General features: G+C 45.5%; 1 protein-coding gene and 1 non-coding gene across 2 annotated transcripts in view; one reads left to right on the top strand and one right to left on the bottom strand.

Annotated features, from left to right (window-relative positions):
• The window catches only part of LOC141139217 (squalene synthase-like), a 106679-nt gene extending 94885 nt beyond the window's left edge, over positions 1–11794 (top strand). Inside the window, exon 9 of the mRNA XM_073625143.1 lies at positions 6138–11794. Coding sequence (XP_073481244.1) covers positions 6138–6248 — 111 coding nt within the window. The 3' untranslated portion in view covers positions 6249–11794. The remainder of the gene's footprint in view (positions 1–6137) is intronic.
• Positions 11795–26033: 14239 nt separating this feature from the next.
• LOC141141633 (small nucleolar RNA SNORA35) lies at positions 26034–26162 on the bottom strand. Its single transcript, XR_012244180.1, has one exon. It is a non-coding gene; the product is annotated as a small nucleolar RNA SNORA35 (small nucleolar RNA).
• Positions 26163–27104: the final 942 nt, after the last annotated feature.

Here is a 27104-nt window from a genome sequence, read left to right as displayed (position 1 = left end):
TCAGCATCAGGTGCTTGGTATCTGGTGGTGATCCAAGACTGATTCATTTTTATGAAGGTCAGTCGATCGACCGAGTCGGTGGACAGGCGCACCCTGTGATCGGTTACAAAGCCTCCAGCAGCACTGAACGTGCGTTCCGAAAGAACGCTGGATGCAGGACAGGCCAGTAGCTCAATTGCATACTGTGCAAACTCTGGCCAGTGATCCATCCTCAAGACCCAGTAACCCAGAGGATTTTCGGTGGGAAAGGTGTCCAAGTCAGATCTTGCCCCTAGGTATTCCTGCACCATGTAAAACAGATGCTGGCGATGGTTGCTGGAACCGATCATACCTTGGGGCTGCGGACTAAAAAATTGTCTGAACGCATTGGTCAGATGGCCACCTTCTTCACCGCTCCTTCTTTGACTGACCGAAGCCTCAGCAACACATTGTCCAGAAACAGGAGTTTGTAACCTCCCAGTCTCTGGGAACGCGTTGCACAGACCTTTCTGCAAGGCCTTCCGAAGATGTTTCATCCTCTGCTCCCTCTGCGACGGGAAGATAAAGTCCCCAACCTTACCCTTGTAACGTGGATCAAGGAGGTTTGCCAGCCAGTAACGATCCCCGTCCTTGATACCACGAATATGAGGATCCTTCCACAGGCTTTGCAGGATCAGGGAGGCCATACAGCGTAGGTTTGCTGAGGCATTCGTTCTGGAGTCCTCTGGGTCACTAAGGATGACATGATCCGCAGCCACCTCCTCGAAGCCACGTACAAGTCCATGGGTTTCTTGGGACTGTAAATGATCCCTTAAAGACTGCTGCTGATGCCGAGTGCCAGGCTCCACCCCCATGCTGACACAATCCTCCTCTTCCTCGTCCTGTGTGATCGGCGGGCACACAGGAACACTGTCTGGATAAAGGGGGCCTTGAGAGCTAAGGAAGTCCTCCTCTTCCTGCCTCTGTTCTGCCTCAAGTGCCCTGTCCATTATTCCACGCAGCGTGTGCTCCAACAGGTGGACAAGGGGGACAGTGTCACTGATGCATGCACTGTCACTGCTCACCATCCTCATGGCCTCCTCAAATGGTGACAGGACAGTGCATGCATCCCTGAACATGGCCCACTGGCGTGGGGAAAAAACCAAGCTCCCCTGACCCTGTCCTGGTGCCACAGGTACTCATTGATGGCCCTCTGCTGCATGTGCAGCCGCTGCAGCATGGCCAACGTTGAGTTCCACCTGGTGGGCATGTCGCAGATTAGGCGGTTCTTGGGCAAGTTAAATTCCTTTTGGAGGTCAGCCAGCTGAGCACTGGCATTATACGACCGGTGGAAATGCACACAGACTTTCCTGGCCTGCCTCAGGACATCCTGTAAGCTGCCTAAGAACCGCTGCATCACTAAGTTAAGCATGTGAGCCAAACAGGGCACATAGGTCAGTTGTCCCTGTCAGAGGGCAGAGAGGAGGTTGGTGCCATTGTCGCAAACCACCATTCCTGGATTAAGCTGGCATGGCGTCAACCACCTCTGAACCTGCCCCTGCAGAGCTGACAGAATCTCTGCCCCAGTGTGGCTCCTGTCCCCCAAGCACACCAGCTCAAGCACCGCATGGCATCTTTTGGCCTGCGTACTTGCGTAGCCCCTTGAACGCCTACGGAGCACCGCTGGTTCCGAGGACAAAGCACAGGAAGAGGCCATGGAGGAAGAAGAAGAGGAGGGGTGGAGGAGAGAGGTGTGGCAGAATCACCAGTAGTAGCATTTTGGAGGCGTGGTGGCAGAACAACCTCCATCACTACTGCACCTTGTCCTGCATCCTTCCCAGATGCCAGCAGAGTCACCCAATGCGCCGTGAAACTTAGGTAACGTCCCTGTCCATGCCTGCTGGACCATGAGTCAGCGGTAATATGCACCTTACCGCTGACTGCCCTGTCCAGCGAGGCCAAGACATTGCCTTCCACATGCCGGTAGAGAGCCGGAATTGCCTTCCATGAGAAAAAGTGGCGTTTGGGAACCTGCTACTGAGGAACCGCACATTCCACAAACTCACGGAAGGGGGCAGAGTCTACCAACTGAAAGGTAGCAGTTGAAGTGCTAGCAATTTTGCCAAGCTAGCATTCAACTGCTGGGCATGTGGATGGCTGGGAGCGAACTTCTTTCTGCGGTGCAGCAGCTGGGGCAGGGAAATTTGCCTGGTACAATCTGACGTCGGTGTACCGCAAGTACTTGGCTGACCGCAAGTACTTGGCTGTGACACACCTAATTCTACACCTTCATTCCCCTCAGTGCAGGTATCAGAGAGGACTGAAGGTATAGTGGGGTTGGAGATCCCAGCTGATGAGGAGCAAGGAGAGGTCCTCTTTGTTCTTTGGTGTGGGTCTTTTAGGTACGCTTGCCAATGAACTGCATGGCAGGTCAACATATGTCTGGTCAAGCATGTGGTGCCCAAGTGGGAGATGTTTTGGCCACGGGAGATACGCTTGAGACATATGTTGCAAATAGCAGCAGTGCGATCTGATGCACTCGTCTCAAAAAAGGCCCACACCAAAGAACTTTTGGAATAACGCGCAGAGACAGCAGTGCCCTGCACATGTGGAGCTCTGCGGTGTAATGCAATCAGTGTGTTGCCCTTAAGCTGGCCCCTGGAGGGCATCCTGCCTCGTTGGTGATGTGCCTCCTCCTCCTCTCTCCTATCAGGCACCCACGTGGAGTCAGTGACCTCATCATCCCCTCCCTCCTCATCACTGGAGCAAACCTGGCAGTATGCTGCAGCAGGGGGAATATGACTGCCAGATTGCTGTCCTTCTTGGGCACCCCCTCTGTCTGGGCTCACGTTACCGCCTTCCTCTAGCTGAGTACCATCATCGGAGCCTTCAAAACGCTGGGCATCCTCCTGGAGCATGTACCCAACACTGTGGTCAAACAGTTCAGGGGACTCCTCAGGAGGACATGGTGAGGCTAGGGAAGGAGTGACTGATGCCATTGAGCCGAGGGAAGAGGCCGCGTTGGCAGCTGCTTTGCCAGACAAAGTACCCTGAGCCTGGGTGAGAGAAGATGAGGACGGCTTGGTCATAAACTCAACCAAGTCTTCTGCATGTTGCGGCTCAACACGGCCAGCTGCCGAAAAAAAGGTCAAGTGTGTCCCACGGCCACGTGCTGATGAGGATGCACTGTGTCCACAACCAGTACTGTTGCCTCTAGACACAGAGCCTGCTTGCCCTCTTTTATTGGCTTGTGACTGTCTGCCTCTCCTTGTTGGCCTTCCAGACATACTAATGGCCTGCAGTGAGATGTAGCTGCACAAAACTGGGATGTATATATATACCGATTATACTGCAGCTAGCAGAATCAACTGCCGGCCTGTAGTATTATTAGTATGAGAACGCCTGCACTTGTCTTCAGGTAGCTATACTGTAGGTGCAACTGTGCAGGGTACACAGTACACTAACTGGAAATACTTCAAGAGCCTGCCTGTGCTATTAATAGGATCAGAAGAAGCACACAAGCACCTGGCTTCAGGTAGCTATACTGTAGGTGCAACTGCGCAGGGTTACACAGTACACTAACTGGAAATACTGTAAAAACACCTGCCTGCCAGTATATTAGGAAGAGAACAGGAACAGATCTAGCTAAACTGAATACAGTGTGTGTATAAATATATATATATATATATATACACACATACATACACACACATACACACACACACACAACACCTGGGATGTATATATGTGTATATATATATATATATATATATATATATATATATATATATATATATATATATATATATATATATATATATATATATATATACACACAATACACTAAGGGCAGCTAACTGACTCGACCTGCCTACTCTAACTTAAATCAAATGACACTGTCTCTCTGTCTATCTAACTCTCTCCGCCGCAACACACTACACAAGGCCTATATAGACCTATATACTGTGGGGCGTGTACTAAACCCCCTGAGCCATATTTGGCCAAAGCCTCCCTGGCTTTGGCCAATTACAGCTCTCTGTGCAGACCGCGCTGTGATTGGCCAAGCATGCGGGTCATAGTGCATGCTTGGCCAATCATCAGCCAGAAATGCACAGCGATGCCGCAGTGAATTATGGGCCGTGACCCACCACTCGAATTTGGCGCAAACGGCCCATAACGTTCGTAATTCAGCGAATGACCGAACACACGATGTTCGAGTTGAACATGCGTTTGACTGGAACAGGAAGCTCATCCCTATTTATGGTATCTCAGCTTTTACTGAAGTTGCAAAGTAGTATTAGTTTGTAAATGAATGCAATAGATCAATTTCCCCCAAAGACAGCTTAAGAACAGTTTAACAGCAGGAAGATACAATATACATATATCTTCAATGGCATACCACCTGTAACATGACCTGAAGGACAATGAATAGTTAAGTGTTTAATGCAAGTAGTTATACTGTAAGGGGAACCCCAGACCGGCCTATTTAAACTAATTCTAATGAGAGATCAGACAGAATAAGGATAGTGTGGGGCCCTTTAAATTAGTGACAACAGCAATGTCCATGGTGTAGGCCCAATAGTCTTCACCGGCAGTTGGAGCTCATTAAATTATATCCAAAAAGGCACAGTGATGAATGAACAGACTGAGTGTCTTAAACAGGCTAATGATAATCCCTGAAGTGGTTGTAGGTAAAGGTGTCTATGTACAGTGTTCAAATAGAAGTGCAGTAAAGTGTTCCAAAGGTAAAGGTGTCTGTACACAGCGTTCCAATAAAGTAACCAAGAAATTAATGCAGAAGGTGGGCGTTTGCCCTCTTACCATGACACACGGATGCGGAGTATGAACGCACAAGGTGTCGAGCTACTGAGTTGGTGCCGTTAAGATGTCTGGCAAACAGCCGCAGAGATGTGCAGAGATGGGCCCTACGAGGCCTGGCTGGAGTTTCTTGACACCGCGTGGTAGGCCGCAACCTCTCTCTCCCCGTCACGGAGAGGTATGTATTACACAAGGCCCAGGAAGAAGAGAGCGTGAGCCGGAACTCCCATCTCCTTTATAGTCTCCCCAGAAGTCCCCTGGATGGGGGCAAGGATCCCTGGGATATGTAGTCCGGGTGTATAGTTATGCAATGGAACTGCCGGTCACAAAGACTACTAGTCCCACTATCCAGTGGGTTGGCTCACAAATATGATGACAGTCACTGGCGTCCAGCTTTAAAGGGGCACGACTATAGATGATGAATGACGGGCAAGGCACATAACGTTACACTTATTTTCCGCCATCGCTACATGAATAACATTTATTTGAACATATTTACAAGATGATTTTGCAAATATAAATTCTACTTTTCACTAGATTTAGGTACATATGGAATAGTTTCTGCTCCTATCCCAGCATGCATTGTGTGTAACTTGCTTTTATCCATAAACAGCAATGGTGCTGCAAATTCCCAATTTCTGCCAATCATTGTGATGCTGAAGATCAATGTCTAGCAGGATGTGAGCTCAGAGGTTGTATATGGAAAGCTGTGTTTGTGAGCAGAGTGCAGCGTGGTGTGGCTGACAGTAAACACACAAAGTCCACGTTAGGCAATAGAGGTATATTGTAGAAAGGTTCAACGCAACTTAATCAGGCCCAGCAGGTAGGCACACCCATCCGGAGCCACTTACAAATTGTGACAGCTGTCTGAAATGAGGAGGGGAATGCAGCCTGGCCAGTTCCACACCAGGCTGGAGGCTTCTACGAAGAGGACGTAGTCCCTGCACTGTCCCTACTCCTCGGGAACCTTTCCCTACCTCTAAGCACTGTCCCTGCCAGATGGGAACCTGTCCCTTTGCTAGCCACTCACATAAAGTGTGCCAAACCCAGGAGCCAGAGTTTTAAATAGACTCTGCCTGACCCAAGATGGCAACTGGAGTCATATGGGGTGCCAGCGTTCAATCGGACAGCTGTCTTCTTGCGACCACAGGAAGTTATAGAAGAACCAGGTTCCTTACAACCTCCTTCCCCTTCTGCATTGCCGCTTTGGTCAAATGCCACCTGCAGTGGGGAGTACAGACTGCACCTGCCTACATTTAGCACATTTACCTAGACAGGCTTTTAGTTCTCTTTTTTTTCTTCAGTAATGTATTACTGGTTTGATATTTAATAATTTTGACATTCTTTATGTCATTTTGCAGATCTACCGAAAGATTCCCCCAACAGACCCATCATCTGAACAGACAAAAAATATCTTGGCTACCATCAGGAAATTAAGTATGCCCAATGACACCACAGATCCACCCCAATAGATCTTTCCTGCACCAGGTTGCAGGTGGTCCTTATCTGGCAGTACCGGAGCAAGCTGCAGGCATTAGAGAAGGCCTTAAAGAAGGTCATGTAGACAAAAAGTCACCCAAGCCCCATCACATAATTGTAGAATGATGAGCTGAATAACGGTGCTCAGGCTTGTGTCCCATAAATATCAAAATAGCAAAAAATACCGGCAACTGGATTGCTTCTTAAATCTTTATTGAGCACTAAAAGAAGGTCAACATGAGCCAGTGACCTAAGATAATACACACATCTCAGTTCAGTTCTCTATGGTAGTAATCTCTTGGAGGTCCCAGAGGATTTTGAGGCTGGAACATTTCTGAGGACACCAATGCAGCTGAGATCCTAGCACTCAAAGCAAATCTGTATTGCCTGCCACCAATCCAAAATAAAATTAGTGCCATGACAACAAAAAGTGCACCTCTACTTTTTCCATGTAGCTCAGGTTCACTTAAATGCCTACTTTATCTTCACCTCCCTGTCGCTCTGTTCAACAACCTAGAGCAGGAGAACCTGTCCTGTGTAAGCATTGATTTACACACATCTATGTGGCCCAGCAGGTAGGCACACCCATCCAAAGCCACTTACGAATTGTGACAGCGATCTGGAATGAAGAGCGGAATGCAGCCTGTATAATATTAATAATAATAATTGATTTACACACATCTATGAACTTTCCACATGAGATTGTTAAATTGTGATAGTGATTGGCAAGCACTGTCACAATGACTGAGGCACGTGCTCTTCTACACCTGAAGGTACATTGGAGGTACTTCCAACAGCTGCATGGAGGATTGGGGGAAGGATGTTAAGGTACAGTGCAAAAGTTTTGGGCAGGTATGAATGTTGTAAATATTTTTTGCTTTCAGAAATAGAAGAAGTATTAAAAGTTTATTTTTATATCAATTACCAAAAAAAACAAAATGAAAAAAAAAAAAATTCAAATCAAATCCAATATTTGCTGTGACCACCCTTTGCCTTCAAAACAGCATCAATTCTTCTAGGTACACTTGCACACAGTTTTTGAGCCTTGCAGAGGGGGGGGGGGGCTGAAATCCCCCTGCTGACAGCTGGGAGAAAGGGAGGACTCCAGCAACCCACAACCAGCCTAAACTAGGGCTTATTTTCGGTGTAGGGCTTATATTGCAGCCCTCCTGGAAAATCGGCGTAGGTCCTATTTTCGGGGTAGGTCTTACTTTCGGGGAAACACGGTAAACACTACAGATACTGTATATGTGCCCAGGCCAGATTTCATGAATGGGGTTTACATCCACTTTAATGACATATTTGTTTGGGTTGTTGTCCTGCTGCAGAATACATTTGGGGCAGATTACACGCTTCTCTGATAGTATGGCATGATGGAATAGTATCTGCCTGTATTTCACAGCATTGAGATCCGGATCAAATCTCCAACTCCATTTGCACAAATGCAGCCCCAGCCTTGCAGGGGACCTCCACTATGCTTCACTGTTGCCTGCAGACACTCATTATTGTACCGCTCTTCAGCTCTTCACCAACAAACTGCCTCCTGGTACAGCTAAATATTTCACATTTTGACTCTGATGAGCACATTTTGACTGTTGAGTCTAGAGCACCTGCTGACATTTTTCTGCACCCCATTTCCTATGTTTCTGTGTATAGTTGAGTTGCTTGGCCTTGTTTCCATGTTGGAGGTGTGGAATTTTGGCTGTAATTCTAACATGAAAACCATTTCTGGCCAGACTTCTCCAGACAGTAGATGGGTGTACCTGGGTCCCACTGATTTCCCCCAGTACTGTGTTGATGGCACTGCTGGACTTCTTCCAGTGTTGACGGAAAGTAAGCATGATGTGTCCTTCATCTGCTGCATTATGTTTCCTTGGTCGACCACAGTTTTTTTCTTTGTGCTTTTTCAAAAGAGTTTGAACAGCACATCTTGAAATCCCAGTCTTTATATAAGTCCTTGCCTGGGAGAGACCTTCCTGATGCAATAAAATGGTCTTGTGTCTTGCTGCTGTGCTCAGTCTTGCCATGGTGTATGACCTGTGACATTAAACATGTCTTCCACAACCTCACCTTATTAGCAGAGTTTGGCTGTTCTTTATCCAGTTTTAGGCCCCTTTCACACTGTCGGACCGTTCAGGTCCGCCTGTCAGTTTTGTTGGCGGACCTGAACGGGCGCTCCATGCTAGTCTATGGAGCGACGGATGTCAGCGGTGACATGTCCGCTGCCATCCGACCTGGTCTGATCCGCTAAAATCAGATGGATGCCCCTACGTTCGCATCCATCCCTTTTGGATTGGATCGGGTGAGATCTGATGAAAACGGACATGCTGTCCGTTTTCATCTGATCTCTCCATAGTAACTAGTGGCGCTTGACAAGCCCCTCCCCGCTCAGTGAGCAGAGAGGGACCTGTCATCTGCCGGCTCAGCGGAGATCAACAGAGAGATCTCCCGCTGAGCTGGCGGACAGAGGCGAACTGCGAGGCAGCGGATCCGCCTCGTGAGAATGATGCCTTAAGCCTCCTACACAGCTGTTTCTGTTTCAGTTAATGACTGTGTTTCAACCTATATATGAAATTGATGGTCATTAGCATCTACTTGGTATAACTGGTTTATCATACACCAGACTCTAATACTACAAAATCCATGACTTTGTGCAACTGTAATGCCCCGTACACACGATCGGATTTTCCGACAACAAATGTTGGAAGTGAGCTTGTTGGCTGAAAGTCCGACCGTGTGTATGCTCCATTGAACATTTGTTGTCAGACTTTCCACCAAGAAATGTTGGCTAGCAGGTTCTCAAATTTTCCGCCAACAAAACTTTGTTGTCGGAATTTCCAATCGTGTGTACACAAGTCCGACGCACAAAAGTTCACGCATGCTCAGAATCAAGCAGAAGGAGCCGCACTGGCTATTGAACTTCCTTTTTCTCAGCTCGTCGTACGTCTTGTACATCACCATGTTCCCACGTTCGTAATAGTTGGCCAACATTTGTGTGACTGTGTGTATGCAAGACAAGTTGGATCCAACAACCTTCGAACAAAAATCCACGGTTTTGTTGTCGAAAAGTCCGATCGTGTGTACGGGCATAAGAATTGATGCTGGTTGGAAGCCAATGGGTACTAAACCAATTATTGATTTGATTTAAAATTTTCTTACACTTTGCAGTTTGTAAATTGATAAAATTAAAATATATAATTTTGAAAGCATTCTTACTTAACAGCATTTCTTCACACCTGATGGCGCTCTATTCTCATCCCACAGCCTCTGTACTGGTCAATGGTTCCGCATCCACCCCATTTGTGATATCCAATGGAATAAGGCAGGGATGCCCGTTGTCTCCCTTGCTCTTTGTTCTAGTGATGGAGCACTTGGCTACGGCCATTAGGCAAAACAATAACATTATGGGAATACCGACGCCATCATCTGAAGTTAAACTCTCACTCTATGCAGATGACCTCCTTGTCTACATTCAACAACCCCATACCTTCCTACCCTCCTTAATGCAGGAGCTCCGCAGATTTGGAGACTTAAGTAATTTTAAGCTCAATATGTCTAAGACAGAAGCCCTTAATATATCCCTAACTCCCTCTACCCTCACACAATTACGGACTAATTTCCCATTCCAATGGGGAGCAAGGGGCATTTCCTACCTTGGAGTCACCATCCCATCTAACCTAGCCGACCTTTACAACCTCAATTTCCCCCCTCTCCTATCCCGAATCCGGAAAGAATTAGATACATGGAATCAGACCCCACTACCTTGGTTCGGCCGTATCAATACATTAAAAATGGATACACTCCCTAAACTTCTGTACGTTTTCCAGACGATTCCGATACTTCTCCCCCAGCGCTTCTTTGCTTCTCTACGTTCTATGTCTATACGCTTTGTCTGGCAGCAGGGTATGTCTCGTATCCGACATGCCCTGCTGACATACCCTAAAACCCGGGGTGGGGTTGGCCTCCCAGACTTCGAAATGTACCATAGGGCGGCAGTCCTATCTAGGATCCTTGAGTGGCTCCCTCGCCCGTTCCCCAAGGCATCCACTGCCATAGAACAAGACCTCTCCACCTCCGACCTTCGAGCTCTGCTCTGGGGTTATGGACGAGGGCTTTCCACCCTAGCTAATTGCTCTCCATTAACAACTGCAGCACTACACCTGTGGTATAGAAAGGGATTATTACCAATACTATCTACTGACCCCTCGCTGCTTACTTCGCTCTTCGATCATCCAGATCTCCCCCAGGGTATGAGCACTAATTTAGTGGGCCCATATTCACGAGATGCCTGGCCTACAGCCAACTCATTCATACACCCTAACACGGGTACGCCGGTTCTCCCGGGAGCCAGAGGTAATTGGCTCACAGCCTTACGCATCTCCTCCTTTTGCTCTGACCTATTCTCTTCCACCCACACCCACAGACCCCTAACAGACTACGAGCAGCTGTGTTCTCTCTCGGAAACACCCAGGCATCTACTATCCACCATCTACAAATTATTACACTCACTGACTCACGATCAACTACCACCTTACACGAGGAGATGGGCCACTGACCTAGGCAAAGACCTCTCACCAGATGACTGGCAAAAGTCTTTTCACTTTACACACAAGTCCTCCATCTCTTGCCATATACAAGAGAAAAATTTTAAGCTCTTGGCACGATGGTACAGGGACCCCCAATCGTTACACAAAATTTTTCCCTCTACTGCCACGACTTGTTGGAGATCCAGAGGGCAGTTATCTCCACACATGGTGGAACTGCAACGCCATCCAGCCATTATGGTCACAGGTTTTTGCCATATACAGTAGCCTCTACGATAGACCCACGACGCCCACGCCTGAAGTGGCGCTGCTGTCCATGTTACCAGGCTCAATACCCTCTCAGAAACGAACCCTACTTCGTTTTTTTCTCTCAGCAGCTAGGCAACTCATACCACTTTACTGGAAGACTACTACTACCCCACCGCTGTCCTCCTGGGTCTCCATTGTTAATGATATCATGCGAATGGAGGAGATGATCGCCTTAGACAATGACACCTACGATAAATTCAAAACTATGTGGCTAATATGGATTGATTACGCCACCTCAAATGCTCTGAAAAGTCTGCTAAAGCCACCTGACTAAATAGATTCCATTCAGAGCTCCCAATGTGTTGCCCCAGGGCCTGCCAGCTCGACTTGACCCTCCTACCCTTACCTGTTCCCCACCTTCTTTCCTCTCCTTTTCTCCTCTCTCTTTCTCTTCTTTTCACCATTCTCTCCTTCCCCTTTTTTTTTTATGATATAATCAGCAGACGTTGAAATTAACGAACTGTAGCTGTTCTGTAACATGGTTTATATATTATTCATGGGATTGAAACTGAATCAAACTGTTATACATTCATTTCTATGCACTCCGCTCTTTATATGTATAGTTTGTGCACAGGCGAATTGATTTCTACCATGCTAATCGCTATATATTACGTTTTGCCAATGTTAAATGGCTCTGTATAACCCTGCAAACTTAATAAAAATATATTTGACTCTAAAACATTTGCACAGCCATTTGCACAATTTTGCACTGCCCAAAACTTCACCCAAAAGTTGAAGTTCCACGTTCCGCTTGTTTGCCCCCCCCTCCTCTTTAACATTTGGGAGGGTGAGCGGGTTCCTGGTTTTCACAGTATTTGTAGCTGCTGACTTTTATTTTGGGGGGGGGGGGTGAAGCTCCTCTTTAAGGGAATAGCAAACAAGATGTTTACCTTTATTCGGTGATAAACCCAAGAGCAAACATTGGTATGCAAATCACCAAGTCTTAGATGTGATGGCTGCATTAGTTTTCTTTTTTTAGACTCTTTTTTTTTTTTTGTTTCCATCTGGTGATCTGGCCAGTAGGTCTATTTTGCAACAGAACAAGCTCTCTTGCAGTTACAGGGATGTGACAAACCATTTAATACTGGTAGGGGTGCTTAAAATTATCAGCTTATATTTATGTAAAACCCCTTTTCACAAAAGGAAAACAAATGTTTGCAGCAACTGCATATAAAGGTATTAGCTGGAGTTCAGTTTGTTAGTGTAATTAGACCTTCTAGTCATTCTAACACTCCCCTCCCCCCAGACTGACAATGCTGATGTCCAAAGTTGCCTCTTGTGTTCATTCATTTTGGGTGGGAGCACTCTAATACAGGAGGTATGTTACTAGTCAGATCATCAAGGAAAACCAGAGGGGGAAAAATGCAAAAAAAAAAAAAAAAAAAAGAAAATTGCTAAAAAAAGAAAAATGGCAAAATATGTCACAGCACCTGGCGCCCCCATCTCCCCACATGCCCCCACCTCTCCACCCCACATACACGCATGCAGCCAATACCTGGGTCCTCACACACAACTCCCCCCCTGTATGCTACATGTGCCTGTGAGGACCCCAGACAGAGAATGCTGCCTCCCATTGCCCTGCTGCCTCTCTGCCTGTGCCCTCTGTTCTCCTTGGCTCCTGACACAAAGCCAGGATGCCCAGCGCTCCTCTCCCTCTTGCTCCAGTCTCAGAGAATGCCTGCCCAGTAGGGTTGCCACCTTTTCTTCAAGCCAAACCTGAACACTTTAGCAGCCTGGGACACCTTTGGGTGCACCAAGAAAAGTAGTATTGCATGTCCTAATGCCATCCTTCCCTGTACACCCAAGATCCTCAATAAATGCCTGCGTGTCGGGTTCCATGTGATTTGCCTCTGTGTCCTCTCTATCTGCACTCCTAATTCATCACATATTACAATTTTGGTTTTGGTTTTAATACTACCTTAAGCTACATACTTTGCAAGGTATTCCCTCAGTAGGGAAATTTCTTTCCTCTTTTCCATTAGCAGAATGGTAGCAAATCTCCTTACCCTTCCCTGTGCATTGTCAGCCCAACAAAGATAAAGCAGATTTCCATCCCTAAATGAGTTACTTGCTCTCTCCTTATATTGACAGGGATGCAGGCACATGACCTTACCAGACCATGGCCTCATTTACAGTGCCAACTTCCCCCTTTTCCTCCAATTATAGTAACTAATTTAGGGATGGAAGCACGTGTTAGCATTTAATTGGTCGTATTTCCATAACCCAACCTGCACCTAGAAATAGCGGTCTTATGATAGCTTTCCCCAGCTTATCTTTTTTTTTTTTTTTCAAAATCTTTTTATTGGTTTTTAAAAAGAGAAACAAAAACAGATAAAGAGAACAAACAGTTAAACATACATTGGTCTAATATGATGTCTATGTGATTCTTGCAGGAATCACGCTGACACCTTATTCATGAAAAATATATTATGAAATCAGTCATAGCGGTACAGTTTACTGGGTCATGAGTTGGTGCTATGTGCAGTTGTACATGGTCAAATAGCATATTGTAGATTATTGTGTACACCTGGCACCCGCTTGGGAGCTACTTTGTGATTGGGGTCTACTGAGAGGCCTCTGAAGCGGTGGAGGGATCTGCCAGCCACTTAGACCAGACTTTGCTATATTTGTTGGGGCAGCCTCTGTTGTCATATGTGTCTTTATACAGAGGTAAGCTATTGTTAATTAATTGTTTCCACAGGGAGAGAGGGGGGGGGTTGGTTTGCGCCAACTAAGGGCTATAGCTTTACGGGCATAGAACAGAAGCAATCCCACCAGTGTGCGTCCCGCCACCGTAGGAATTAGTTGTTCTACCAGGCCTAGTATGCAGATTGACATTGATGGTTGTAGTGGCACAGAGGTGATTTGTGTGATAAAGTCCAATATCTCCCTCCAGTATCCGACAATTGCCGGACAGGTCCAGAAGATGTGGGTGAAGTCCCCAGGAGTCCCACCACATCTCCAACATCCGGGAGGGGAGTCGGGGTTCATTTTGTGTAGTCTGTGAGGGGTAAAATATGCCCGATGGACTATCTTGAATTGGATCAGGCGATCTCTGAGAGACCAGGGAGCTAAATGGGAAATCCCATATGTCATCCCAGTCATCGTTGTTAAAATTGGGGATGTCATGGGACCATTTAGATCTTAGCTTTTCCATAGTCGGGAGGGAGGTGACAGTCAGGTGTGAATATAATTGAGAAGTGGGTTTTTTCGCACAATCTGATCTAAGAAGGTCCTCCAGTGAAGATTGGACTAGTTGAGGAGGGGAGTTGGAGAATTGGTGACTGAAGGCATGGGAGAGTTGAAGGAATCGGAAAAAATAGGACTGTGGTATATTAAAATCGGAGTTTAGTTTGGAGAGTGGGACTAGGGATTGATTGGAGATAATCTGTGCCACCGTTTTAATGTTAAATTTGGTCCAGGCATGAGGCTCAGGTAGTTTATAGATGTGCTCCAGGGTTGGGTTTATCCAAAGGGGAGCATTGGGTGAGATTGCCTGTTGAGGGTATTTTTCTAATTTGAGACCTGCCCCCCATGCACGCAGTGTGGTGCGCATGGAAGGTGTCAGTAGATAAGGGGCTCGAGGGCCTCGAAAAAGCAAAAATTTGAGCGCCTCTAGGGATCCCAGCACTGCCGTCTCGACCTGGGTAGCTGGCTTGGAGGTGTCCGGATTGAGCCACCAAGCAGCTGTTACTAGCTGGGCAGCCAGATAGTACTTGTATAGATCCCCCGCTTATCTTTATTAAGTTTCCACCGTTTGTTATCTAGCATTTAATCAAATTCTGGTCAACTACCTTTGCATAATTGTTAGGCATATTCTAATGCTTTAACTGAGCACATGGTGACGTATGTTTTGGCTGTGATGTCTCCCGGATTTCGTCTAGTTCGGGAGTTGTGATGCGCACTGTGGGCATCCTTCCCTCCCTCGCCTCCATCATGCTCGGGGGGTGGACACGCCGTCACTGCGCATCAACGTCATGTCCTACGTGCCGGATGTACGCCGCCCTTGTGACGCTATTTCACTGGTGGGGTTCTCCATCTCCACGAGGAATAGAGTGATGTTGTGAAGACGCAGATCGCCGGGCGAGTTGCCCCCCGGTTTTGCACCTCCCCCTCGCTCTGCTCGTGTGCGTTACGTTTGGGGCTGGTCTATGGCGGTGCACACATATAGGCGAACACTCTGGCTGGGACGAATCACTCAGGGCCCTCCTGTACACTTGACTCCATGCCTCCCTTTGGTGAGGTCTGTCTCTCCCCCTCCTACAGCGCCAGGTAACTATTCGATCCTTCCAGTCACTCCTCTCTCCCCCATTCCCCCACTCACCTCTGTTTTCAGGTGTTCTGGTGGTAACCTCTCACCATGGTTCTCCACCTCCACCCCTGTTCAGTCACATTAGCACTAGTTTATTTTTATTTATGCACACTCCACCTTTATTATTTAGTTTTACTATCACCTAATTACTCACATAGTTTTCATATTAGGTTACTTGGTTTATTTACTGATCACAATACCTCCCACGTTTACACCAGGAGTGCTCTGTGTGCCCAGATCCTCCGGGCTGTTGCCTGTGGTGGTTGCTGCCGCTGAACATGCCGCCCCAGCTCCCAATACTGATGCCCTTGAGTGGCCTACAGTCCCTGAAGTCGCGCCATCAAGTGCACAGGTACTTGTAAGTGATCTTTTAGGGGGGTGTTTGTTGACCTATCCTCCCCTTTACTGATACAAGTTGGCTTACCTAGACAACATATTTTCAATTTTCAGATACAACACGTACTTGCTCCTGAAGAGCAACTAAAAGTCGCGAAACGCGTCGAGCTACCAGATGCCATGTACTATATAATTACATGTATATCAGATCACTGTGCCAATACACATTTACCCTTATATATTGTGACAGGGATTAGAAAGATCACAGACCATGCAGGGGCTATCGTACAATATATGTATATCCAGTCATGAAATTTGGTGGAATCCTCAAACCTTATCATGCGATTAATTTTTAATCATGTTATTATCAGTTACCACTGTTTTAGAGATTGACAATACGCAGGTGTGCATTTCTATGTATATGGTTATTAAACGTATGTGTTTATGGAATAATAAATAATTTTATACCCACCACTCTATTAAATTGCTAACACGTGCTTCATTTAAAGTCCAACCCCCTTGCTCTCTCCTTATATTGACAGGGATGGAGGCACATAACCTTCCAGACCATGGCCTCATTTAAAGTCCCAGCTTCCCCTTTTTTCCCCAATTATATTTCTCATGACAGGTTTTCTTCAAACCATCTAGGTAATATAAATCCCCTACACAATGTTATCACCATAGAAAACTTGCTCCTTTAAGCAAGATACCCCATTCAAGGACCTTCACTTAAAAGTCTACACCAATCCCATAAGCCCTCATTCTACCCGGCTTGGTCCTCCCCAAACTCATTCTCGGCATGGTCAAGAGCTGGTTTGACCTACGCTCATCATTTCTATATATCTTCTCTAATCACACCATTTCCTACTCTTCATGAAAACTATGATCTCCCACGTACAGAAACTTTTAGATATCTTCAATTAAAAAACTTTTTTCACAACAATGCACCCTCTGATACGAAATCACCAAGCTTCACTATATTCAAAAAAGCCTGTAAATCAGATCCACATAAACGTGGTCTCATTTCCAACCTATAAACCCATTTACTATCACACATTACCTCTACGTCCCCAACCTATACTACCAAATGGTAAAAAGATCTCCAATTACAATCTGCAGACATAAATTGGTCTCAAATCTGGCAAACAAAATCTGCCTCCCCGAATGTAGAGGCTCTCGAAACCAATTAGAAGGTACTCACAAGATGGTACTTAGACCCAGCCAGAATTTCTAAATTCTCTCCACAATATCCTTCCCATTGCTTTCGTGGCTGCTCTACTCCAGGTACTCAGGTACATATCTGGTGGGAATGTAATATTGTCAGATCCTTTTGGTCAGAAGTATTTAATATTTTTTCCACAATGTTCAAAGTTATATTACTGCCTGACACACATATTGCACTCCTGCATAGTAAACCGCATGCCTTGTCAAACCGCCAATATACTCCATTTCACATCCCAATGTCTCTTCATCATAACATTATCTAAGCTTCCGCTTCTCTTTACAATAGTTATTTTTACTTTAATAGGAGTCTTACGGGATAATCTGAAATATTACTCATATTTCCAGATAATGCCAAGCCAATTTGCAGGAACTTGGCCCTGGAAAACTTACCTATTTCTAGCGATTGCCCTGTAACACTCCTAATGTACCATTTCATACATATTATAACCACCTAGCTCTTCATTCAAAACCATTGGTACAATATTCTATTGAATTATTTGTATTCTCCATACTCATTCCTGAAATAACAAGTATCCTAATTTTAGTCACATATGTTACAAGTAACTTTGTATCATCTACTAATTTTTACCTTATAGCTTATTTTAATGTTTATTACTAATGAAACTTAATTTCTATTATTTTCTATCCCATCAAATATTGTATTTCCATATATGATATTACTGTACATCTGTTGTTTAAACTTATGAAAACATAATAAAAACGTTTAAAATGAAAAAAGTGTACGCCAATCAAAAAACTTTGTTTTGGAAAGAGTAGGAAGGTTTAGAATTGTTGTCATGTTTTTATTGCTCTTGGTACCCCATCAGGGAAATATCCCCGCATTTCCTGTCCTGAGACAAAAAAGTGGTAAAACTCCATAAAGGGAGCGGAAATCCCACCTTGTACCAAACAATATTCTCCTCTAAAAAGAGTTTGGTGACAGCTCTTCATGGTGAAAGAGCAATACCTTCCCTACTCTAAAGAGCTATACCTTCCCTACTCTATACAGATCTAGAAAAGTTTTGTTTGATGTATTTGAAGTGTCTATTTTGTTTATGTGCAGGCCTACCAACACAAGTGCAGTATAATGGGATTTGTCCTCTGTGGCCCTGCTCTGTCCTCATTTACCGCAAACAAAATACTCAGTCATACTTGCCTTATTTTGCTTTATAACATCCTCATGTGTAGAATCACTCATAGGACATAGTAGAACAAATAGGCAGAGAAGTACAGGCTGCCAATCCTAAAAGCTGTCTTCAACTACATAAAGACAAAATGTAATGCGATCATGAATGTCAGGCTCCTACTAGTTTTGTAAGTAGGGAAGTCTTCATACAAAAAGGAAGGCACCCTCTACTGGGCCATTCTTGTAGAGCCCAGCCATGATCTAACTTTGGTCGCTGGAGATATTGTAGGCATCCAAGTCTATGACATTAAAAGTTAGAAATTATTAAAACATCCTGTGCACAGCATACCAGATCTTATAGGCAAGTCGTCAAGGTGGCCATACTGCCTGTGTGACAGAAGAAGGGCCTCACAGGGCCAATGAGAGCCCATCATTGGCCCAGCTGAGGTGGCGTTCACTCCAAGATAAATATCCAGGAAAAGTGGAATAAGGATTCACAGGCAAAAAAAAAAGAAATTGTGTATGTCTGACTGTTCACGGCACATTATTATTAAAAATTGAGATTATAATAACAAGGGAAAAGAGGAGAAGGGAAGGAGAAAAGAAAGAGAACAATATATATATATTTTTTCCCCATGAATCCTTATTCCACTTTCCGTGGATATTTATCTTGGTTTTTGATGTTGGAGGTTTTTGGCTGTGGGCTAGATGCAACATATGGACACTCAAGGCGTTTATCTAAGGGTGAACGCCACCTCAGCTGGTTTTCTCCTGGGTCCCTGTTTTTTATTATTTATATTCTTTCCAACTGGCTGGGCTGTTTAGCTCTTTTGTTGTTCCATCTTCGCATTATTTGACTTTTTACCCCTCCCGGCTACCATAGGTTTTTCCATCTTGCTGTAGAGGAAGTTGAGGGATTACTCTATGCAATCCTCCACTTCCTCTTTTGCTCCTTTGGCTGCCATAGGTTTTTCCATAATATTACTATTACCAAATGGTTTAGAAAGGCAGGAAAGAGAAGGGGGGGACTGCCATTAATGCCAACACCCCAACCTAATCTGTATATAAGAACTAGACCCGTGACAGCAAAGATAATGCTAGTATGGTAAATCTTTGAGTGAGTGGATGACATGCATAGAAGCCACCCATGAAGCTGCCATAAAGACTATGACCAAACTAAAGGAACAGGTAATAATGGGAAACACTCCAAAAGCTAGATATACAGTAATTATATCATACATACAATTAAATACAGAACTCACATATTTCCCCAAAGGGAGAATCAGACAAGATCAAAAAAGAGGGAAAGAACAAAATACATGGTGATCAAAGCTGAACGATATCACAAATCAAAGAAACATATGAACCAGAGACAGGATCCCTATACCTGATAAATGGATAGTAATTGATAGTCCTATTTTTCCATGCCCCCAGAATCAAAGCCCTCCAGAAATGGCTTAAAACTAACCACGTCATTGAGCTCTGGGGGCTTGGTAGCTCGCAAAATGTAAATCCATCGTAATTCGAGTTGGAGGAGATTCTTGTTCCAATCTCCCTCCCTCGGATTCGGGTGTACCCGGTCCAAGATTAGAACCTTGATCTTTGGGAAGACACCTTGATGTATTAAGGTCGTATGTCTCCCCAGTGGCAAGTTAGGGTCACATGTTTGTATGCTCCGGATGTGTCAGTATGCCCTGTGCCAAAACTCAAGTTTCGTCTTTGCGACATAGAAACACCCACAATCACATCGGAGAATGTATATAACACCTTTGGTCTTACAGTTTGCGAAGTGCTTCGGCCGGAAGGTACTGCCATCAGGTAGGATGGGGTTCCTGTTGGTATACATGAATTTGCAGTATCCACACGCCCCGCACATAAAAGTATCCTTGTACTTGCAATGTTCAACTTCATGATCCCCCTTAAATTCACTCCTAACTAATCTAGATGCCTGTCACGTACCTTACTGTGGAGTCTGAAATGACAAGGGTGGCCTCTTGCACAGTTCCAGTCCTAACACCCCTGGAGGTGGAGACAGGGCTGCTAGGGCAACGGAAGGGTGCAGGTGCCTGTTGGCAGGATCAGGAACACCGGAGCCTAGAGATGCTGGTGAGATGTTGATCCTGGATGGGTTCAGGAAAGTCCAACAGGAGAACTTGCAAGGTTGGGAACAAGCAGGAGTCGGCAACGTGCTGGCAGGAAGGTGCACAATCGATAGGCAGGTTCGTAGTCAGGGGCTAGCGGAGGTTGGTAATGGGCTGGCAGAGAGGTACAAGATCGGAAGACAGAGCCGTGGTCAGAAGTTCAAGCCGGGTTCAGTACAGGAAGCAGAAGTAAACAGAGTTGCAGGGATAATCCAAAAGAGTAGTCAGGAAGGCCAAGGTTTCAGGATCAAGGTTCAATCAAACAGCAATCAAGGATACAGGAACTAGCTGAGACAATCCAGCACTGATACTAGTATGCTGATCCTTTAAATAGGGCGCCCTGTGCTGTGATTCGTTGGCTTGCGGACATGTCCACGCCGACGTGCACTCGTTCATATGAGAGTACTAACGTGCGTGCCTGGTCCGGGGTTCACACATTCGTGCCGCACGTCTGGCTGGCGTACGGGAACGAGCGTTTGTAATGGTTCTCTGACAATGCCACTGATGTTGCTTTTCTGAAGGTGAAGAGGGGACTCTCGGTAAGAAGTCTACCCACGTTGGGATCCATGGTTAGAATGTGCCAGAATTTCGACACAATTTTTCTCACTTCTGCATGTTGGTTACAATACTTTGTAATGATACGAAGAGGATTGTCTTGGTTTTTATGTTTTTGTGAATAAATGAGTTTGTGTCGAGTATAGGTTGTGGCCTGTCTATAAACTTTTTTTAAAGATGTACGTGAATAACCTCTAAGAAGAAGTCTTTCACGTAATTTATCTGCCTCAACTTTAAAAGTTGCATCATTGGTACAGTTTCTTCTCACCCTAAGATATTGGCTGTACGGTATCGATTTTATTAAACTCTGTGGATGGAAACTAGAAGCATGTAATATAGTATTACCTGCAGTGGCCTTCCGAAAAAGGCCACTGCTAAGTGTACCATCCTCACTCCTTGAGATCATTACATCCAAGAAGGGGATCTCACTGCAACTATAGATGACATTGTAAAGGTAAGGTTGAACTGGTTTCTATTCATGTTGTCGAGGCATTGATGTAAAAGTTCTAGAGGGCCGTCCCAAATGGTAAAAATGTCATTGATATATCGGAACCATATGAGAAAGTGGTCCGTATGTATCGATAAGGTTTCATCATTGAGAAACGTATTTTCCCACTCCCCCAGGTACAGGTTAGTGTAGGATGGGGCACAACAAGTCCCCATCGCTACTCCCTGTACCTGGAGGAAGTGGGAACCATTGAAGGTAAAAATGTTGTGGTACAAGATATACTCTAATAGCAGTAGAATAAATTTGCTGTATGCCCAGTCACCATCCCCTCTATGATAAATAACATATTTAACAGCTACCAATCCCCTAGAGTGGGGGATAGAGCTGTAGAGGGCTTCTACATCAATGGTGACTAGGTAAGCATTATCAGGCACCACAAGATTTTCAATAATCTTTAGGAAATTAATTGTGTTTTTTATGAAGGAACGTAAACTTATGACATGAGGTTTCAAATATTCGTCGATCAAACAGCTCGCATTTTCGCTAATGGATGCCCTTCCCGATATTATGGGTCTGCCTGTCGGATTTAGACTATCCTTACGGACTTTAGGTAAGGAATAAAAGGTTGGTACAACCGGAAATTTTACTCTGATGTACTCCCATATAGTTTTGTTAATGACATTATTATTGTAGGCTGACTCGACCAGCGAATGATATTCCTGATTGAATCTATCCACAATATCTCTGGTGATCTTCCTATACCAGTTTTTGTTCATTAAAATTTTTAAACACATGGAGGTGTATTGGGCATTGTCCATCAGGAGGAGTAACTTTCTCCTCCCTGCTCCACCTCCAAGTGCCCCGACCCCCAGATTCCGCCCTGCAATGCCGACAATTGAACAAACTGAGATGAGGGGGACCCGCCGGGACTTGGGACTCAGGAGAACTCTGGGGATTCTGATGTAGGGGCGGCTCTCTGGCAACCCTGATTTAAGGGGGGAACTGTAATATAAGATGTACCACTATTGACTCTGGTGTAAGGGGGAATGCTGTGGACTCTGATGTAAAGGAGGACTCAGATTTGAGGGGGGCACTGTGGCATATGTAGGGGCACATTCACAAATGCTTTGATTTCTGAAGAGCGATCCGCAAACAAAATCACTCTTCATAGAGCATTTTAGAAGTGTTGCATCGCCTCCATACCACCTGCTTTAACCCCTTGAACTGCACATGGTTGTGGGGCGCTTGCAGAGTGTTGTCATTTAGTTGAATGGGTCACAGTCAGTGAGTGCTAGACCTATTGAAAGCAAAAAAGGTGTATAATTGCAGCTGCGGCATGTGAACATGCCCAGCCGCTTCCTCTACAGCTAAAAGGTCGGATGAGGGGTGGTAAAAGAATGACTCAACTGCAGAGTTTTACTGCCCCGCAATCACTAGTGTAAACAATTAAATGTTTTAATGAGTTAAAAAAAATGAATAAAACACTTTATTTTCTTAACATGAATGATGAGTGTTAAAAATGTTTTGATACATTTTAAAATGTTTGTTCACATTTATTTATAAGCATGTGTGTGTGTGTGTCTATATATATATATATATATATATATATATATATATATATATATATATATATATATATATATATATATATATATGTGTATATGTATATATAGACACACACACACACACACACACATACTATACACACACACGTGTGTTTGAGCTTTGGGGTACACACCCTAATGCAATAGGTTGCACACGCCTATGTAGGGGTTGATTTACTAAAGACAAATGGACTGTGCCCTTGCCAAAGTACAGCTACACTCTACAAGAGCAGTTGCTCCAGAGTTTGGTAAATGAGCAGAATATCCGCTGACTTTCATCATCCAATCATGTGCATGCCTAAATGCTGTTTTTTCAAAATTTTCCTTGCATGCGATTGGATAGTCCTTGCAAAGTGAAACTTTACCTCATTTACTAAACTCTGGAACAACTGCACTTGCAGAGCAGAGCTGCACTTTGCAAAGTGCACATTCTATTTGCATAGTTGCCAACATTGTCCAAAAATTTATAGGGACACTTTTGTGTCTGTAGTCGGGGTCTTATTATAATTAGGGAGTGGGTCATGTGTTTGTAAGTGTGACATGGTGGGAAGGACATTGCGGGGAATGGGCATGGTTTAAATTAAATGGCTGGCGTGGCTTAAATGGGTGTGGTTCAAGTCTGAGACGAATGAGTGATGGAGGAAGAAAGAAAGAAAGAAAGAAAGAAAGAAAGAAAGAAAGAAAGAAAGAAAGAAAGACAGACATATCGGGAGGGAAGCAGAGAGAAAGAAAGAGGGATGGAGGGACAGCAGGCCCAGATCCTACACCACAATAGAAAAATGTGTATTACAGAAAGTTTAACAATCAGCAGATAAAGATACTCCAAACACCTGGTATTGGCGTTTCAATCATCTCGGCACCATGGTTGGTATGGTGTCAGGATGATTAAAGCGCATTATTTCTTATATTACATTGTAATATAAAACAAAATAGTTCAACTCACCATAATGCAGAATCAGTGGGAGCCCCAAGCATGTCACTTGCCACATCGCCTGCCACCAGTTGCCATGAGGCATTCCCAGCAGAGTCCGTCCTTACATCAGGTGCCCCCAGTAGAGTCTATCCTTACATCAGGCATTCCCAGTAGAGTCCCACCTTACATCAGGTGTCCCCACCAGAGTCCCTCCTTACATCAGGTGTCCCCAGCAGAGTCCCTCCTTACACCAGGTGTCCCCAGCAGAGTCCCTCCTTACATCAGGTGTCCCCAGTAGAGTCCCTCCTTACATCAGGTGTCCCCAGTAGAGTCCCTCCTTACATCAGGTGTCCCCAGTAGAGTCCCTCCTGACATCAGGTGTCCCAAGCAGAGTCCCTCCTGACATCAGGTGTCCCCAGCAGAGTCCCTCTTTACATCAGCTGTCCCCAGCAGAGTCCCTCCATACATCAGATATCCCCAGCAGAGTCCCTCCATACATCAGCTGTCCCCAGCAGAGTCCCTCCATACATCAGCTGTCCCCAGCAGAGTCCCTCCATACATCAGCTGTCCCCAGCAGAGTCCCTCCATACATCAGCTGTCCCCAGCAGAGTCCCTCCATACATCAGCTGTCCTCAGCAGAGTCCCTCCATACATCAGCTGTCCCCAGCAGAGTCCCTCCATACATCAGCTGTCCCCAGTAGAGTCCCTCCATACATCAGCTGTCCCCAGTAGAGTCCCTCCTTACACCAGGTGTCCCCAGTTAGCAATAGTGTCACTAGGATTGGTGTCACCCGGTGCGGAAAAGCATGGCTCGGTACAGACCCCCCTCCCACAATAAAGATCCCTGTCACTTAGTACAGACCTCCGTCCCACAGTATGGACCCCCTCCCTCAGTGCAGACCCCCCTCCATCAGTATAGATCCCCCACAGGATAAGCCACGCCCCTCCTCCATCAGTACAGACCCCCCTGGACAAACCACTCCCACCCCCATCAGTATAGACCCCCCAGGACAACCCCCCATCTGTACAGACCCCCCAGTACAACTCCCCCCCTCCATCTATACAGACCCCCCAAGAGTACAGACCCCCCCCAGGACAACTCACCCCCCTCCATCTGTACAGACCCCCCAGGAGTACAGACTCCCCAGGACAACACCCCCCCCTCCATCTGTACAGGCCCCATAGGACAACTTACCCCCCTCCATCTGTACAGACCCCTCAGGACAACTCACCCCCTCATCTGTACAGACCCCCTAGGACAACTTACCCCCCTCCATCTGTACAAACCCCCCCAAGAGTACAGACCCCCCAAGAGTACAGACCCCCCAGGACAACTCACCATAATGCAGAATCAGTGGGAGCCCCGAGCATGTCACTTGCCACATCGCCTGCCACCAGATGCCATCAGGCATTCCTAGCAGAGTCCGTCCTTACATCAGGTGCCCTCAGTAGAGTCCATCCTTACATCAGACATTCCCAGTAGAGTCCCACCTTACATCAGGTGTCCCCAGCAGAGTCCCTCCTTACATCAGGTGTCCCCAGCAGAGTCCCTCCTGATATTAGGTGTCCCCAGTAGAGTCCCTCCTGACATCAGCTGTCCCCAGCAGAGTCCCTCCATACATCAGCTGTCCCCAGCAGAGTCCCTCCTTACACCAGGTGTCCCCAGTTACCAATGGCGTCACTAGGGTTGGTGTCACCCGGTGCGGAAAAATATGGCGTTTCCCCCCTCCGCCCATAGTCCTCCCTCAGTACAGACCCCCCTCCCACAATATAGATCCGGGACATTCCACAGGAAATGGTAAGACCAGGACAAAGGTCTAAATCCCGGGAATGTCCCGGGAAATTCAGGACAGTTGGCAGGTATGTATTTGCATTTAGAAAATCAACCCCGTAGAGTCTATTGCTTAGCTGTTTTTTTTGTTGATTTTCTTTTCTTTTATTTGAGAATCCTTGTAAAATATTACAGAAATGTCATTAAGGACAAAAAAAATAAAATAATATAATATAGGCGCACACACACCACTATCAGAGATCGTCTGGGACATCACTTCATTAGCTGACCACGATGGAGCCGAGTGCAACAATGAAACCCCCCCCCCATAGGTGTGTGATATTCAGAGAGACACAATGGACGGGTGCAGCATGTCAGGCTCCAGTCACGTGGGCGCCAACGTCTCTACAGCATGAACCAATCAGGGTTTACTTCCTCCTTATAGGGGCAAAACTGGGGCGTAGAAAATGGAAGTAGAGGCATTTAGCCATTAGTAGGTGTTCCCAGCTATCGGAAGGGTCGGCCCACAGCAGAGTCCGGCCTTTCTGCAAGAAGGGGATTTTTCTGGCACCGGAATGAGACCCCAGAGTCAGAGGAAGACCAAGGAGACACTTGACAGTGCGGGCTTAGCTATTTTTTCAACATAACTGTTATTGTAAAAAAAAAATATCAAAATGGCGTTGTGTAATAACAGTTTCAATTGTACTTCAATATGGTGTTGAAGACATTAACAGGGGAGGTGTACAAAAAGTCTTATTTCACTAATGAAGTACTTGATTATGTAATTTACAGATAAAGATGTTTTTAATTTTTACAAATAATAATGTAGCGGTGCCCCCGTGGGGTCGCTGTGTGTTTCAGCAGCCACACATCACCCTGCTGGTCAAACATCCATTTTAGGCACACTGTCTCCAGTCAATGAACAGTCTCTTGCTTGTATTTGTTGTTTTTATTAGGGGATTCAACTTGGATGGGGAAAAGGGACATGGGATGCCCAATGATGAATACTTCTTAAATGGAAAATAAAGTTGGTTGAATCTAAACTGATAGTCTCTGCTACTTCACACCTCCTCCCACACTACTTGAGATCACTTGCTTTCCTAACACTGTCCAGTTCTAGATTCCTGTCACCATTAGCACATGGCTAGGCCTTACTCTGAATAAGGTCTGGTTCACACTGATGCGAGTTTATAACGAATGCGATGTGTCAAAAACACTTTAAATTCCCATGTCATCCCTAAAGTCATTGTTTTCAATGACGGTCGTTCACATTCATGCGTTGTGAAACCTCTACAAATGCGATGCGATAAAAAAAAAGGGTCTTGTGCGAGTTTACTGCGTTGCGAATTTAGTCTCCATAGACATCAATGTAAATCAATCTTGAATCGCATTGATGGTTCACATATGTGTGAATTCGTCACCTCTAGATCCTCCTCCCAGTACTGCCCCCTCACTTCCTGTTTCCTGTCTCATGTCCATATGCAAACAGATAAGATGGCCCCCAGGCATCGGAACAGCATCGACAATGAGGAGCTCATCAGATTTGTCCATGACAGGCCATATATA

The sequence above is a fragment of the Aquarana catesbeiana genome, linkage group LG04, assembly GCF_042186555.1.
Source record: "Aquarana catesbeiana isolate 2022-GZ linkage group LG04, ASM4218655v1, whole genome shotgun sequence".
Lineage (NCBI taxonomy): Eukaryota > Metazoa > Chordata > Amphibia > Anura > Ranidae > Aquarana > Aquarana catesbeiana.
Note: the sequence above shows the minus strand (reverse complement) of the source record. Positions and strands in the feature narration are given on the sequence as shown.